This window comes from Penaeus japonicus, unplaced genomic scaffold, assembly GCF_977035675.1.
Source record: "Penaeus japonicus unplaced genomic scaffold, GWHDUDI00000001_assembly GWHDUDI00000039, whole genome shotgun sequence".
NCBI lineage: Eukaryota > Metazoa > Arthropoda > Malacostraca > Decapoda > Penaeidae > Penaeus > Penaeus japonicus.
Genome location: NW_028234441.1, coordinates 19,863,926 through 19,876,425, shown reverse-complemented (window position 1 = coordinate 19,876,425; position 12,500 = coordinate 19,863,926). Strand labels below are relative to the sequence as shown.

General features: G+C 41.5%; 2 protein-coding genes across 2 annotated transcripts in view; one reads left to right on the top strand and one right to left on the bottom strand.

The window, feature by feature from the left end:
- The window catches only part of Cog3 (conserved oligomeric Golgi complex subunit 3), an 11,106-nt gene extending 9,520 nt beyond the window's left edge, over positions 1-1,586 (bottom strand). Inside the window, exons 1-3 of the mRNA XM_043011553.2 lie at positions 1,026-1,586; positions 226-387; positions 1-7 (exon numbers count right to left, since the gene is read on the bottom strand). The exon at positions 1-7 is cut by the window's left edge and continues 668 nt beyond it. Of these exons, the coding sequence (XP_042867487.1) occupies positions 1-7; positions 226-387; positions 1,026-1,355 (499 nt within the window). The 5' untranslated portion in view covers positions 1,356-1,586. The remainder of the gene's footprint in view (positions 8-225; positions 388-1,025) is intronic.
- Positions 1,587-1,733: 147 nt separating this feature from the next.
- Ns1 (Nucleostemin 1) lies at positions 1,734-11,458 on the top strand. Its single transcript, XM_043011556.2, has 10 exons — positions 1,734-1,891; positions 4,465-4,578; positions 4,795-4,957; positions 5,541-5,673; positions 6,555-6,820; positions 7,186-7,401; positions 8,032-8,212; positions 9,022-9,164; positions 9,445-9,754; positions 10,973-11,458. The coding sequence occupies exons 1-10, from the start codon at positions 1,879-1,881 to the stop codon at positions 11,243-11,245; spliced, it is 1,812 nt and encodes a 603-aa protein (XP_042867490.2). The 5' UTR covers positions 1,734-1,878; the 3' UTR covers positions 11,246-11,458.
- The last annotated feature ends 1,042 nt before the right edge of the window (positions 11,459-12,500 follow it).

Genomic DNA, 12,500 nt, shown 5'->3' with positions numbered 1-12,500 from the left:
TGGTGTACTGTTGGTATGAAAGGAATGCAGTTTGCGTTTACTAATATGTATCACTGGAGCAGGTTCAGATTAATTTATAACTAAATCTCCATGAACATGAAATGTAAAGAATGCTGAAATAAGCAAGTATGCCAACATTTCTTTAAAACAACATCTGCATAACATATAAATAAGATATCCTGAGTAGGTATTCAAAATATTGCCCTAATAAAAATGACTATATACCTGTCCTGATAAATGTTGCAAGTTGTTGAGTGCCTCGTCAAGCTGAGCAAGGAGTGTTCGACATTCTGAGCGGTGGCTGACCAGCTGACCGACGTAGTCTCTGTATGGACCATCTTGTTCCTCACACATCTCACCTTCTACGCCCGCAAACCATGTTAAAAACTGTAGATAGAACTGGGTTAGTCTAGGCTCTGTTAAGCTTTATTTTTCTTACAAGTATAACCAAATAAATACTAATTAACATATTACAAAAAAAATTGTGAAATTGACACAAATCAAATCAAAATATCTAAGCATCAAAACCATCATCTACAATCTAGCGATTATCATACAATCACGCATATAGATCTATGATAAAATGACAAACATCTATTCTTCTGGTAGTACACTGGCAGGAACTTGACCAGCTATTCTCTGCACATTCATAAATATTATGACAAACAGTCTTTCTGCTGTTGACATATATAAGAATGAATGAGCTTGATATGAAGTACTGATTAAATAATATCCAAAGTGGCTGTTAGAGAACTTGACAAACTCACACTAATCGCACTTTAAACATTGTCGATCATAATTCACAACTAACATCTACACTTTTCCTCATAATTAGAGAAGTGACACAGACATACACACAAACTCCAAAACAGACACAACATTATATAAAAACAACAACAAATTGAACAAAAAATCCGAATACAAAATAAATCAGCAATCGTGGCAAGTGTCCCCCTGAAAACCCCTCCTCCTCCCCCTCCCCCATCCTCCCAAAGCACACAACAGAACCCCAAACTCCTACCAACCTGCTGACTCGACTCGATCTTGACCTCCCCTAGTTTGAGCCTCGCCAAGCTGTCCGAGAGGTGGTGTTCCGATAAGGAGTCTCTCTTGGAGCTGTCACGCTGATGCTCCGAGTCTCTCTTGGATCCTCCCCCATCCTCCCTCCCGCCGCCACTTCTCGTCTCCTCGGAGGTCACACTCGAGGGTAAGGGCCTCCAGCCGGACACGGAGGTCAGCTCGATGATGGTGTCTCTCTCCTGTGAGGTCAGCGGCGCCAGGGGAGTCCTGTCGTCCTCCCAAATAGATAAATTCTCTCTCACCCGGCCAATGTTTACATCTGCCACGTCTTCCATTTTTGTTTTGACAGCGAGTCACGGCGACCCGACGGAAATTACAGGTCCGGTTAATATATATTGGGCTTTATTTCCCTGTTATATTTCTTTTATCTCTTCATTAATGTTTTTTATTCAAGTAAAAAATATTCACGATTTAAAAAGTATCGTAGAAGATATTTAGAAAAAATGTATTCACTTTCCTCTAAAAGGTAGATAAGCAGTCAAAAATTCAGCTAGTCAAACCTTTAATAACTTTATTATCTTAATAAAAATCACAGAAAGATAATCCACCTACGAAAAAACAACCACATAACTTATTTCAAAGATACATATCCCCTCAAAACCCAAAATTTATCCCCATCCCACAACAACCAATCAGAAACAAGAATTTATCTCACCCGTATTCTGATTGGCCAAGAGAAACCAACGTAAACACAACCCTCCGAGCTCAAAGAAGTCCTCGTGTTGTTGTTCCGAAAACACGTGTGGAAACAGACGGGACTCGAGGATTTTCGATAAGAAATTCTCAAATTAATTCAAAATGGTGGCCAAAAGTAAGTAGTTTTATATATCCTTTGACTTCTGAGAGAGCGAGGGATGTGGTTTATATTTTATATTGTGGTTTAATAAGTTTGGGAATTTGGGACGATGTCTTCTATAGGGTCTGTTTTTTTTTATTTTCATTCCACATTAAAAAAAGAAAGAAAAAAAAATCAGGGATGGTTTTGATTTGAATTAATATCTTATACGTAATGTCGGGAAGATTTGGTTTAAATATGTAGAAGATACTCGTAGTGGCCTTCGAAATGGGGCGTATTAATGGAAATTACATTAACATTTGTTCTATCCAGACCTATTAGAATCTTGTTGTGATTTATGAAGGTCAGACTACAATGTGAATTACAATAATACAGTGGCAAATGGTTAAGAGATTACTGTGGTCTCTGCGTTTAACTTGGTTTATAAATTGCCAGGGACGCCTACAGGGCTCTTCCTTGCCAGAAGCTACGTGGTTGAGGTATTGGTAAAGTTGGATAAAGACGCAACTAACCCTCTAGGCACGACACAATATTTTTCTGGTAGTTTTCGTTCTGTTTTGTACAGTTCCGCTACTCATTTCCATCGGAAACCTTTCGCGGAAGAAATGGGTTTTATGGTGTTACGTCATGCTGAAAGGTTTGTTTTTTCGCTACGGGGGGTTGCATCTTTATCCAATAATACTGAGGTATTTTGGCCTTAACTGGTCTGCCGAAAGGTGCTGAGGGTTTGGTGGTTTGAGGAAGGTTGGCGATTGGTACGTTAGGGAATTTTTGTGATCGAAGAAGGGAACCAGTCCAAGCTCCGGCTGAGCAGGATATATATGGCCGAGGATTGTTGGATTTTGCTAGAGTGTGAGGTGCTGAGGCTGTGGCGATTGATAGACAACTCTGCACCGCTATTGGCAAGACCTTGAGATTGCAAGCCACCCATCACTGAAGTGCTCAACCCTCTCTGGACGGGTGGTACACTACGGTACTGCTCATTCAAGGGCCCGGTGGGCGGGTGGCACCATATGGTGCCAATCATTTAATTGATTTAGGCCTAAGTGTTCGAAAGCCCCGGCATTGTGACATTCAAGGCTAGAATGACCCCGTCGTGAATGGGTTAATGAGGTTGCACTAAATGTATTTGCAACATGACCTTTTGCGTGACATGTTGTCCCCACCAAAAATGCCGGCCTAACTTCAACTATTTCCTTTTCTTTTTTTCTTTTAAGTGTAGCAATGCAATTGCAAAATATTACCCAAAGCTATATTCTTATGATAATTACTATGTACTTTTTTCCAATTTGTTTTTCTTGTACTAATATTCTTCTACACTGCTCTGTATACGTACACCCAAGATGACAGACAGAGTTTGATACCATGGTATCTCTGACATGAATGCCCCAAATGTTGAGTAAAAATGAAGTGCTAATGCCTTTAGGGGGAAACATCAGGCAACATAGATCACAGCAAGCTTCCCGTTGAATTGGATACAACACAGCCAATATATTTAAGGGTAAAAAAAGGTCCCTTTTTAAAAGTCACTGCTAGTGTTAGCATCATTTACCCAGAAATTCAAATTTTATCACAATATTGTATGTTTTTAACCCTTTGATGATGGTGCATCACACCCATGTGACACAGCTAAATGCCAAATGGTGGGGGCGACACACCAGTTTGATGTTCCCGATGCAATATTGCATAGGCCCAACATAGGGGGTTTCCACTTATCCCTGGCCTGTTGAGATTGGGTTAATGAGTTTTCAGCTGCAAATATAAGTGTGAATGCGTTGTAGCCACCAGTACCACATTCTCCTTTACAGTTAATTTTCGTTTTTGAATATGAACGTGCTTCACTTACCTTTTGCAAAGTAATACACTTTTAGATGGAATGATTATAGCATGATTTATGTCTAGGAAGAGTGTCAAAGAAAAAGATTACTCATTTACATTTTTTAAAAGCATTTTTTCATGTGTTTCCTTTTCAGTAGAAAAATTCAACTACCCACATTTTAAAGTTATTTTAACTGACTTTTATACATGATTTTTGTTATACTGTATTAACAATTTACCCAGTAGTGCTGTTAGCAGTCATATTTCTATTTAACTCATTGCGTACGGGTGTCATGACATACATGTCGGCACGGATTAGGCCTAAGAGACGGGAGTCAATGTATACATGACGCGACATTGGGATCTGCTCACAGTTGAAGTATTACAGCTGTAACATTGCTTATTCTAGAGCTACAGGGTTCCAAAGTCAGCCTAAACTCGCTTTTTATGATTGATTTATGGAAAAATATTGTTTGGTTTAGTCTACGCTTCCCCGAGGGCAGTGAAAACCCTTTCCCCATCCTTCTAATTTTTAGCCGGTGCAGCTAGTGTTGTAGACCACCTGCCTTGATGACCAGTTAGGTCATTAGGCACCCCGTCGGCAATGGGTTAATAGCAGTAATATGATGTCATTAATAATCTTGTGTTTGTAGATAAAAGATATAAAAGAGACTCGGTGACTTTACAATGTTGCGAAGTTATTCCACCTCGTTTGTACCTTTGTCTAAATGTGTCGTGATGAACTCCGCTAAAACTTTTGCTGCCAACAGGGAGAAAGTCGAAGAAGATGACCCTCAAAAAGAAGTACATGATCGAGAAGAAGGTGCGAGCACACAAGAAGAAGCAGAAGAAGATGCAGAGGAAACAGCCAGAGCTCTTCAAGAGTAAGGGCCTTCGTCTTTGTCTTTGTCTTCTTTTTTTTTCTTTTTTTTTTAAGATAGAATGCCATAAAGGTAGAAAAATGCAAAGAGACACACACATACAGAGAAGGAAATCCACACTCTTGCAACACATGAACCATTGATATCAACATTCTCATTCCCGCAACCCTCCTTGTCATCAATCCCCTTGCCAGCACCTGATCAGTCGGTTGATTTCAGAGAAGGAGAAAGACCCCGGGGTGCCCAAGAGCCTCCCCTTCTACGACAAGATCATCGAGGAGGCGAGGCAAGCCAAGGAGTCCAAGCTGCGGCAGATCAAGGAGAACCAGGAGCGCAAGAAGGAGCTCAAGGCCAAGATGCTCGCCAATGCCAGGAGTGCCGAGTGAGTGCCACTTGATTCTTTATTATTGTTGTTATCATTGGTATTATTATTATTGTTATTATTATTATTATTATTATTATTATTATTATTATTATTATCATCATCATCATCATTATCATCATCATTATTATAATTATCATTATTATTGTTATTATTGTGTATTATTTTTTATTTTTTTATCTAGTTAATTTTGTTGATTTATTAATGAGTGAGTGTATTTTGTTTTTATTTTTATTTCTAGTTAATTTGGTTGGTTTATAATCTCAATTTTTTTTCAAAGAGATACTTAATTTGGTTATTGTTATTTTCATTTGGGAATTTGAGATACTATTGTAACCAGTCACTCAGTTACAGCTTGTCATAGCAAGTTCATTACAAGTCCAGTTATATTTGTACACACTACTTCCTTTTATTGCAATAGATAATATCTTGCATTTCTTTTAAATAAATCCCCTCCCCCCCTCCCCTCCTCAAAATAGTCACTCTCTCAAAAGCACTCTCACCATCTTAGAAGAAAAAAAAAAAATCTCCCCCCTCATCCTAAAAATTACTTGTCTCACTCCCTCAACCCTCTCTTTATCAGAGCCATCAGCGAGATGATCCAGACAGCCGAACAGCGCGGGGCAGAGTTCGAGGAGAGGATGGCCACCGAGTCGAGCACCCAGGGGAGCCTCACGGATCGCTCGGCTAAGGCGTACTACCGGGAGTTCAAGAAGGTGCGGAGGAGTCCCCTTTTTACCGTGGTTGGGTGGTGGTTGGGGGGCGGGGGTAGAGCGTTGTTGTGTAGGGTGTAGTGGGTCTCTTGCTTGTGTTTTCGAGTGTGGTCTTGTTGGAGTTTTATTGTTTATTATGTCTTGCTTGTGTATCTGTGTATTTGTGGCTGGTTTTGCTCGACGAGGCAATGTTTTCTGGTGGGTTTCTGAAGGTGCTTGTTTGCTCTGCGTGTGTGTGTGTGTGTGTGTGTGTGTGTGTGTGTGTGTGTGTGTGTGTGTGTGTGTGTGTGTGTGTGTGTGTGTGTGTGTGTGTGTGTGTGTGTGTGTGTGTGTGTGTGTGTGTGTGTGTGTGTGTGTGTGTGTGTGTGTGTGTGTGTGTGTGTGTGTGTGTGTGTTTGTTTTGTGTGTGTGTTTGTGTTTGTGTTTGTGTGTGTTTTTGATAAATGTCTGAAGGAGAAGAATGTTAGGAGGGTAAAAGTGGTGGTGTCAGGGGTTTGCAAAATGGTGGATGTCAAATGTAGGTTTCTTGATTAACCTGCCAGGTTTATTTCAAATAATTTTTTTTATTCTCTTTATTGTAACTGATGCTAACTTGCATGTTTTGTAATATTTGATACCAGGCATGCTATATTGCAACAGTAGATAATATTTGCTGCATGGATAGGGCAGATTTTGTCCAGCTGATATTTTTGTGTTTGTGGTTGCATTTTCTATTGATGGTGACTGTTACCTTTTGCCATTGTATCTGGGAAGACAGAAGTGATTGCCTTTCTCTCAAAGCCCCGAAGTAAAATACACATCTTGAGAGGAAAATTAGTTTACTTTGTACCTGTTAAATACACTGTTTGTGCTTTGGATTTCTCACGCAAAGTCTCCTGTCGCAGGTGGTGGAAGCAGCAGATGTCATCCTTGAGGTCCTTGATGCGCGTGACCCCCTGGGCTCCAGAGTACCCCAGATGGAGGCCTCCGTTACATGCCACGCCAACAAGAAGCTGGTACTGGTGTTGAACAAGGCTGACCTGGTGCCCCGAGACGTCTTGGAGAAGTGGCTCCAGTACTTGCGTCGAGAACATCCAACGGTCCTTTTCAAGTCCAGCACACAGACACAGGGTTCACACTTGGGACAGAACGCAGCTAGTACATCGTCCAAGTAAGCAGAATGCAAAGTTCTTTTCTTCTATGTCATTCCTTTAATTTGCTTATCTCATTTATCAACAGTTTAACCCCTTTGCGCCAGATGACATGCTGACACATTTTGTGGTTTTTGCGTCAGAGGCCGGCGCTTGGGGTGAACAGGCTTGTGGCTAGTGCGCCCGAGAATCCCAAGGTGTTAGGCCTATGCGTTCGAAAACCCCGGCGTGAATGGGTTAAGAACCTAGTTTTGCAGAACAAGAGATTCTCTTTTAGTATGATACAAAAGGGCCAATATCAGAATAGTACATGTATTATCACCAAATCTAGAATCAAAACAGCTGATCCCTCTAAACAAGACTAAATTCCCCTCCTCTTCCACAGGGTTCTGAAGGTAACAGACGAACTGATGACATCGTCCAAGGCCCTGGGCGCGGACGTGCTCATGCAGCTGCTGAAGAATTACTGCCGCAACAAGGACATCAAGACGGCCATCTCAGTCGGGGTGGTGGGCCTGCCGAACGTCGGGAAGAGCAGTCTCATCAACAGTTTGAAGAGGAGCAAGGCGTGTGGGGTCGGGGCCACCCCAGGCTTCACTAAGTGAGTTTCTTTCTCTCTCTCTCTTTTTCTTTTTCGTTTTCTTTTTGGATTTATTGGTTTAGATATGATGGAAGGTTTTCAGAAGAGGTTTATGTAATTTGGTTGGGAAAGAAGATGCTATTTTGGGCTTGTTAGGTATTTATTCAAATGGGAAAACTTTTTGGAGTGCCTTTCATTCATGTGGACATTTTTATATTTTTTGTATGATGTATTCAACTATTTTATACGTGGATGGGGTTTTACTTGCTTTTTTTTTCTTTATCTTTTACCTCTTTCTTTTTTTGTATTCTTTCTCCTTTCTCCCCTTTCTTTTTATCTTGTTTCTTTTCCCCTTTCATCCGTCTGCCTTTTTTTTATTCCTTTCACTTTTTTTTCTTCTTTCTTTACTTCTTTTCTCCTCTATTTTTTTTCTGTATTTTTCCTGTTTTTTCCCCTCTTTCCATCCATTCTCATGTTGCTCTATCGTTCTTTTCTTTCCTTCCTCTTTCTTCCTGTTCTTCTCTCTCTTTCCTTCTTTTCTCCCTCTTTCTCTCTTGCATTCTCTCTATTAATAACCCCAATCCAACCCCGCTCACCAAATACGCACCACGCCCATTCCTAACATCTTTCCTTCCCTCCCCCTTGTCACAGGACACTCCAACAGGTACAGCTCGACTCCAAAGTCCAGCTAATTGACTGCCCGGGCATCATCCTGCCAGGAGGCGACACCTCAGACGCGAACGCTGCCCTCAGGAATGCCGTCAAGCTGGAGCAGTTGGACGACCCAATCACCCCCGTGGAAGCCATCTTTGCGCGTGCCCAGAAGAGTCAGGTGGGACGAGGGGGTGTTCGTTGAGTGGGGTGGTTGCTGTGTGGGGTTTGGGGTTTGGGGGTTGTAAAGGTGAGGGTGTGGGTGGTGAGTGGTGAAAGGGAGGAGGAGGGGGAGGGTGTGGGGGTTGGAGATGGGGAGGGGAGGGTAGAGGTGAGGGTGGGAGATGGATGTTGGGTTGGGTGGTGGATGGTAGGGGAAAAGGGGAGGATGTGGAAGAGGGTGTGGGTGTGGGGGTTGGTGGTAGGGTTAATGGTGAGGGGGATAGGGAGGGTGGATGTGGGAGAAGAGAGGTAAGGGGGAGGGGGGGAGTAGGTGGTGGGGGGTGAAAGGTAGGGGGAGGGGTGGGTGGGAGATAGGAGGTTTGGGTGAAGGTAAGGGTAGGAGGTGGTGGGTGGGGAGTTGTGACGGTGAATAGAAAGAGGGAGGTTTGTGTGGGAAGAAAGATATAAAGAAATCCTTATATTCGCAAAAGAGGTACTATTAACAACTATCCCTAAACAGCCTTCTCAGAAAACATAATGAGATTAGGATATAAAAAAAAAAAAAATCCTAAAGTTTGTTCTTTGTAATACAAGAACAAAGCATAAAGTTGCCTTCAAATTTTGACCAAGAAATTGTTACCATTTTGCTAGAATATTTTTGTCAACCACCAATGAGACTTTCAGATTGTTGAGGGGTAGGATGCCAGTAACTCATTCACTAAGGTGGCTCACATGACCCACTCTAACCAAGCGCCTCAGTTTTCAGATAACCCGTCCAACCGCAAATGAAATACCCTATGACATCCATAACAATTCTCTCTTTTCCAGCTTATGGTCTATTACCGTCTACCCGAATTCAGCACAGTTGTCCAGTTCCTCACGCTGCTGGCGAAGCGATATGGGAAGCTGAAGAAAGGAGGCATCCCAGACCGGGAATTGGCAGCACGCAAAGTCCTGCGAGATTGGAATATGTAAGAGATGGTTCTCTGTGTCTTTGTTATTTTTTCTGTGTCTTTTTTCATGTTTTTCACTTTCTGGTGTTGAGTTGATCTCTCTCTCTCTCTCTCTGTTTACCTCTCTCTATCTATCTATTTTTGTGTGTCTGATTCTCTGTCTTTTTCTTTCTTAAATATATATGAGAGTCAGTCAAACATTTATTCATTCATTCAGTTATTCAGTTAGTGTGTCAATCAGTCCCCAAATCACCCAAAGACAAACAGACTAACCCACCCCCCTCCCCTCCTCCCACAGTGGCGCAATCAAATACTACACACAGCCCCCAGAGCTGGACGAAGCGCAGGTCGGGGCATCTCTGGTGTCGAAGCTTGGCACGGAGTTTGACATGGACAGCCTCTCGGCCGCGGAGGGCACTTTCATGGAGTCCCTGCCAATCTACAGACCCTCGCAGACGATGGCCGTGCAATCAGCCGGTCCCCTCATGGAGATTAGGGAGCACGAGGAGATGGAATCCGGGAGTGAAGAGGAGGAGGAGGACGATGACGATGAGGAAGAGATGGAGATGGACACCGCGGAGCCTGGAACTGAGGCTGAAACCGGCGTGGTGAGTCTTGGGTCTTCTGGTTTTCTGTTTTGAAGGGGGGGAAGACTGTTATGTTAGTCTTGGGATTTTCGTTGATGGCTGTCGTTGTCATTGTCGCTTTGTGGTGTTCATTGTGGTCTTTACATTTGTCCCTCCATGGTCTTCGGCGTGGTCTTTGCACTGTTGTATCCTGAGGTGCATTGTTTTACGAAATATTGTTGGAACGATTGCCGTGTCCTTTGTCTGGGGGAGGGCTAACGAAGGGAAGTGTACAAAATTTATTAGTATTAGGGCATCGGCATTGTTCTTTGGTCGATATGATGGTTGCATCAATACTATGACCATGACAATGGCAAAGGATTAGGGATATGGCTGTTAATTTTGCAAGCCTACAGTAGGGAGTCTTAATTTTGAGGTATGATTTTGCAAACCTCCATTTGGGAGACTATTAGTTTCAAGGTTTAATTTTGCAAAATTACATCAGGGAGAGTTTTTATGAGATGCTTGCTATATTTTCTAGTAGATACATGTCATATAAAAAGAAGAGGAAAAAAGTATTGGTGATATTGATTTTATTTGTTGTCTATGAAAGGATCTCATAAGAAACTGGATTGCTTATGTCACATTGGTGTGGATACAAATAAACTCATGGTTTGATAAGATTTTTAACTTGTATTTTTGACAATTAACAAAAGATTAAGTTTTCACAGTTATCAAAACATGTACCACACATATTCCTTCTATCTATGATACAGAAACACAAACCACATTTTCCCACTTCCCAAAACATGCACTGCATTTTTCTCTTACCAAAATGTACCATACATTTACTTTACATACATGTGCCATATTTTCCCTATCACCTAAATATGTAATGTATTTTCTTGTTACCAAAACAGTTGCCATATTTTCTCCGTTAACAAAATATGTCCCTTATTTTAAGTTTCACCAAAATTTCCTTGTTACCTAAGCATGTACCATACTTTTCCTGTTACTATATTTCCCAGTTACCAACATTCGTACCACATATCCCTTTTACCAAAACATGCACCATATTTTCCCTGTTACCAAAACTTTTACCATATTTCTGTTTCTCATTACTTTGTGGTGTTAAAGTTTCTTTTTCTCTCTCCCTCCCTCCCTCCCTCCACGTGTCTTTCCCCCTCCCCCTTTTTTCCTCTCCCTCCCCTCTGTTTGTTACCCATCTTTCTTACCCCCATCTTTCTCTTTCTCCCCCAGCTTCCCAAGGGCGTGCAAATCAACCTGGACACGACCTCGAGCGAAGACCCATCAGCTGCCGCCGAGAAGAAGCCCCGCTGGGAGAGTCCTCAACAACCCTTCGACCCAGAGACCATGTCCCTCAAGAAGTACCAGAAGAAGGCGCAGAAGAAACACCGGAAGGAGTCCAACCGCAACGTCAAGAGAGCCGACGACCTGACCAACATGTTCCAGAACTTCACGGGGCTTCAGGAGAATGACGATGACTATGACTTCAACGAGTACTTCAAGTGATCCCCTTCGCGCGCGTGTGTATGGGTTAAGAAAGGTTGCGAGAGTGTGTGTGTGTACGTACGTGTCTGCGCGTGTGTACGTGTATGTGTATGCGTGCGAGTGAGGGACAGTGAATAGATATGTATTATTGTTTTACATAATGTACTCTGTTGTTTTTTTTCTTTTCTTTTCTTTTTTTCTAGTGAATGTATAATAATTAAATAATTAATGGTTTGTTGTGTTATATATCCTGCGTTCTTGTGTTTTTTTTTATATCGTATACATGACGTGAGCTTCTTATGATTAGTGGAAATAATTTTTTTTAGCAATGCATTTTATTTTGATAGGAGTTTCTTCTGTAATGTTGAGTACAATTTTTTTCTTCCATGAATTTTTAATCATATGATGAAACTTCAATAGACACAACATTATTTCTAAAGGAAACTATAATAATTATTCACTAATTGAGTGATATAGTAGATAAAGAAGTTGCAAATACACTGAAGGAAAGGGAGATGGCAGAGATATGAAAAATACATTATTGGATAAGAAAATTATGATGTCAATTAATTGTAGTTAAAACTGTAGCATTAGTTATTTATTTTTGTTGCAATATGATCACGAAATGGACAGAAAAATCCACAAAACTGTGAAGATAAAGCTATGACAAATCAACAGAAATAGCAAAAAAGTACGAAAAGGAAACAACGCAAAGAGAGGAAAGGGACAGAGAAAAGGGAGAGGAGGCGAAGGCGAGGAAATGAGAGACATAAAAGAAGGAAAATTGAAACAGCATGTGGACGAGATTTGAAGAATGTGTTACCTAATGAATGAATATTCCTCGAGTGAGCGAATGAAATGATGAAGATAGGCGTGAAGGTGCTATATCACAGAGAGACAGACAGACAGACAGACAGACACAGACAGACAGACAGACAGACAGACAGACAGAGGAGATGTGTAGGTAGGTAGGTAGGTTAAGGAAAAAAACAAGTCTTCCTGGTCGTACCAAAGGGAAAATGGGTACTGTTTCAGTCGACAAAATTCTTTCCGTATTTAGCAATTTCAAGGACTTGCAGCCTCCCCTCCCCCCATTCCTACCATAGATATCATATTAGCCATTTTGATATCTTCACCCCTACCCCTTCAAAATGGTGTATCCTTAGTTCTAAGTTAGCGATTACGTGTTGATATGAATATCTACCTATATACCGGAATTAAGGTGACTGAATGGAGTGTGAAATAACGGAAAGCAAGTAAAGGAAGTAAAAATTTG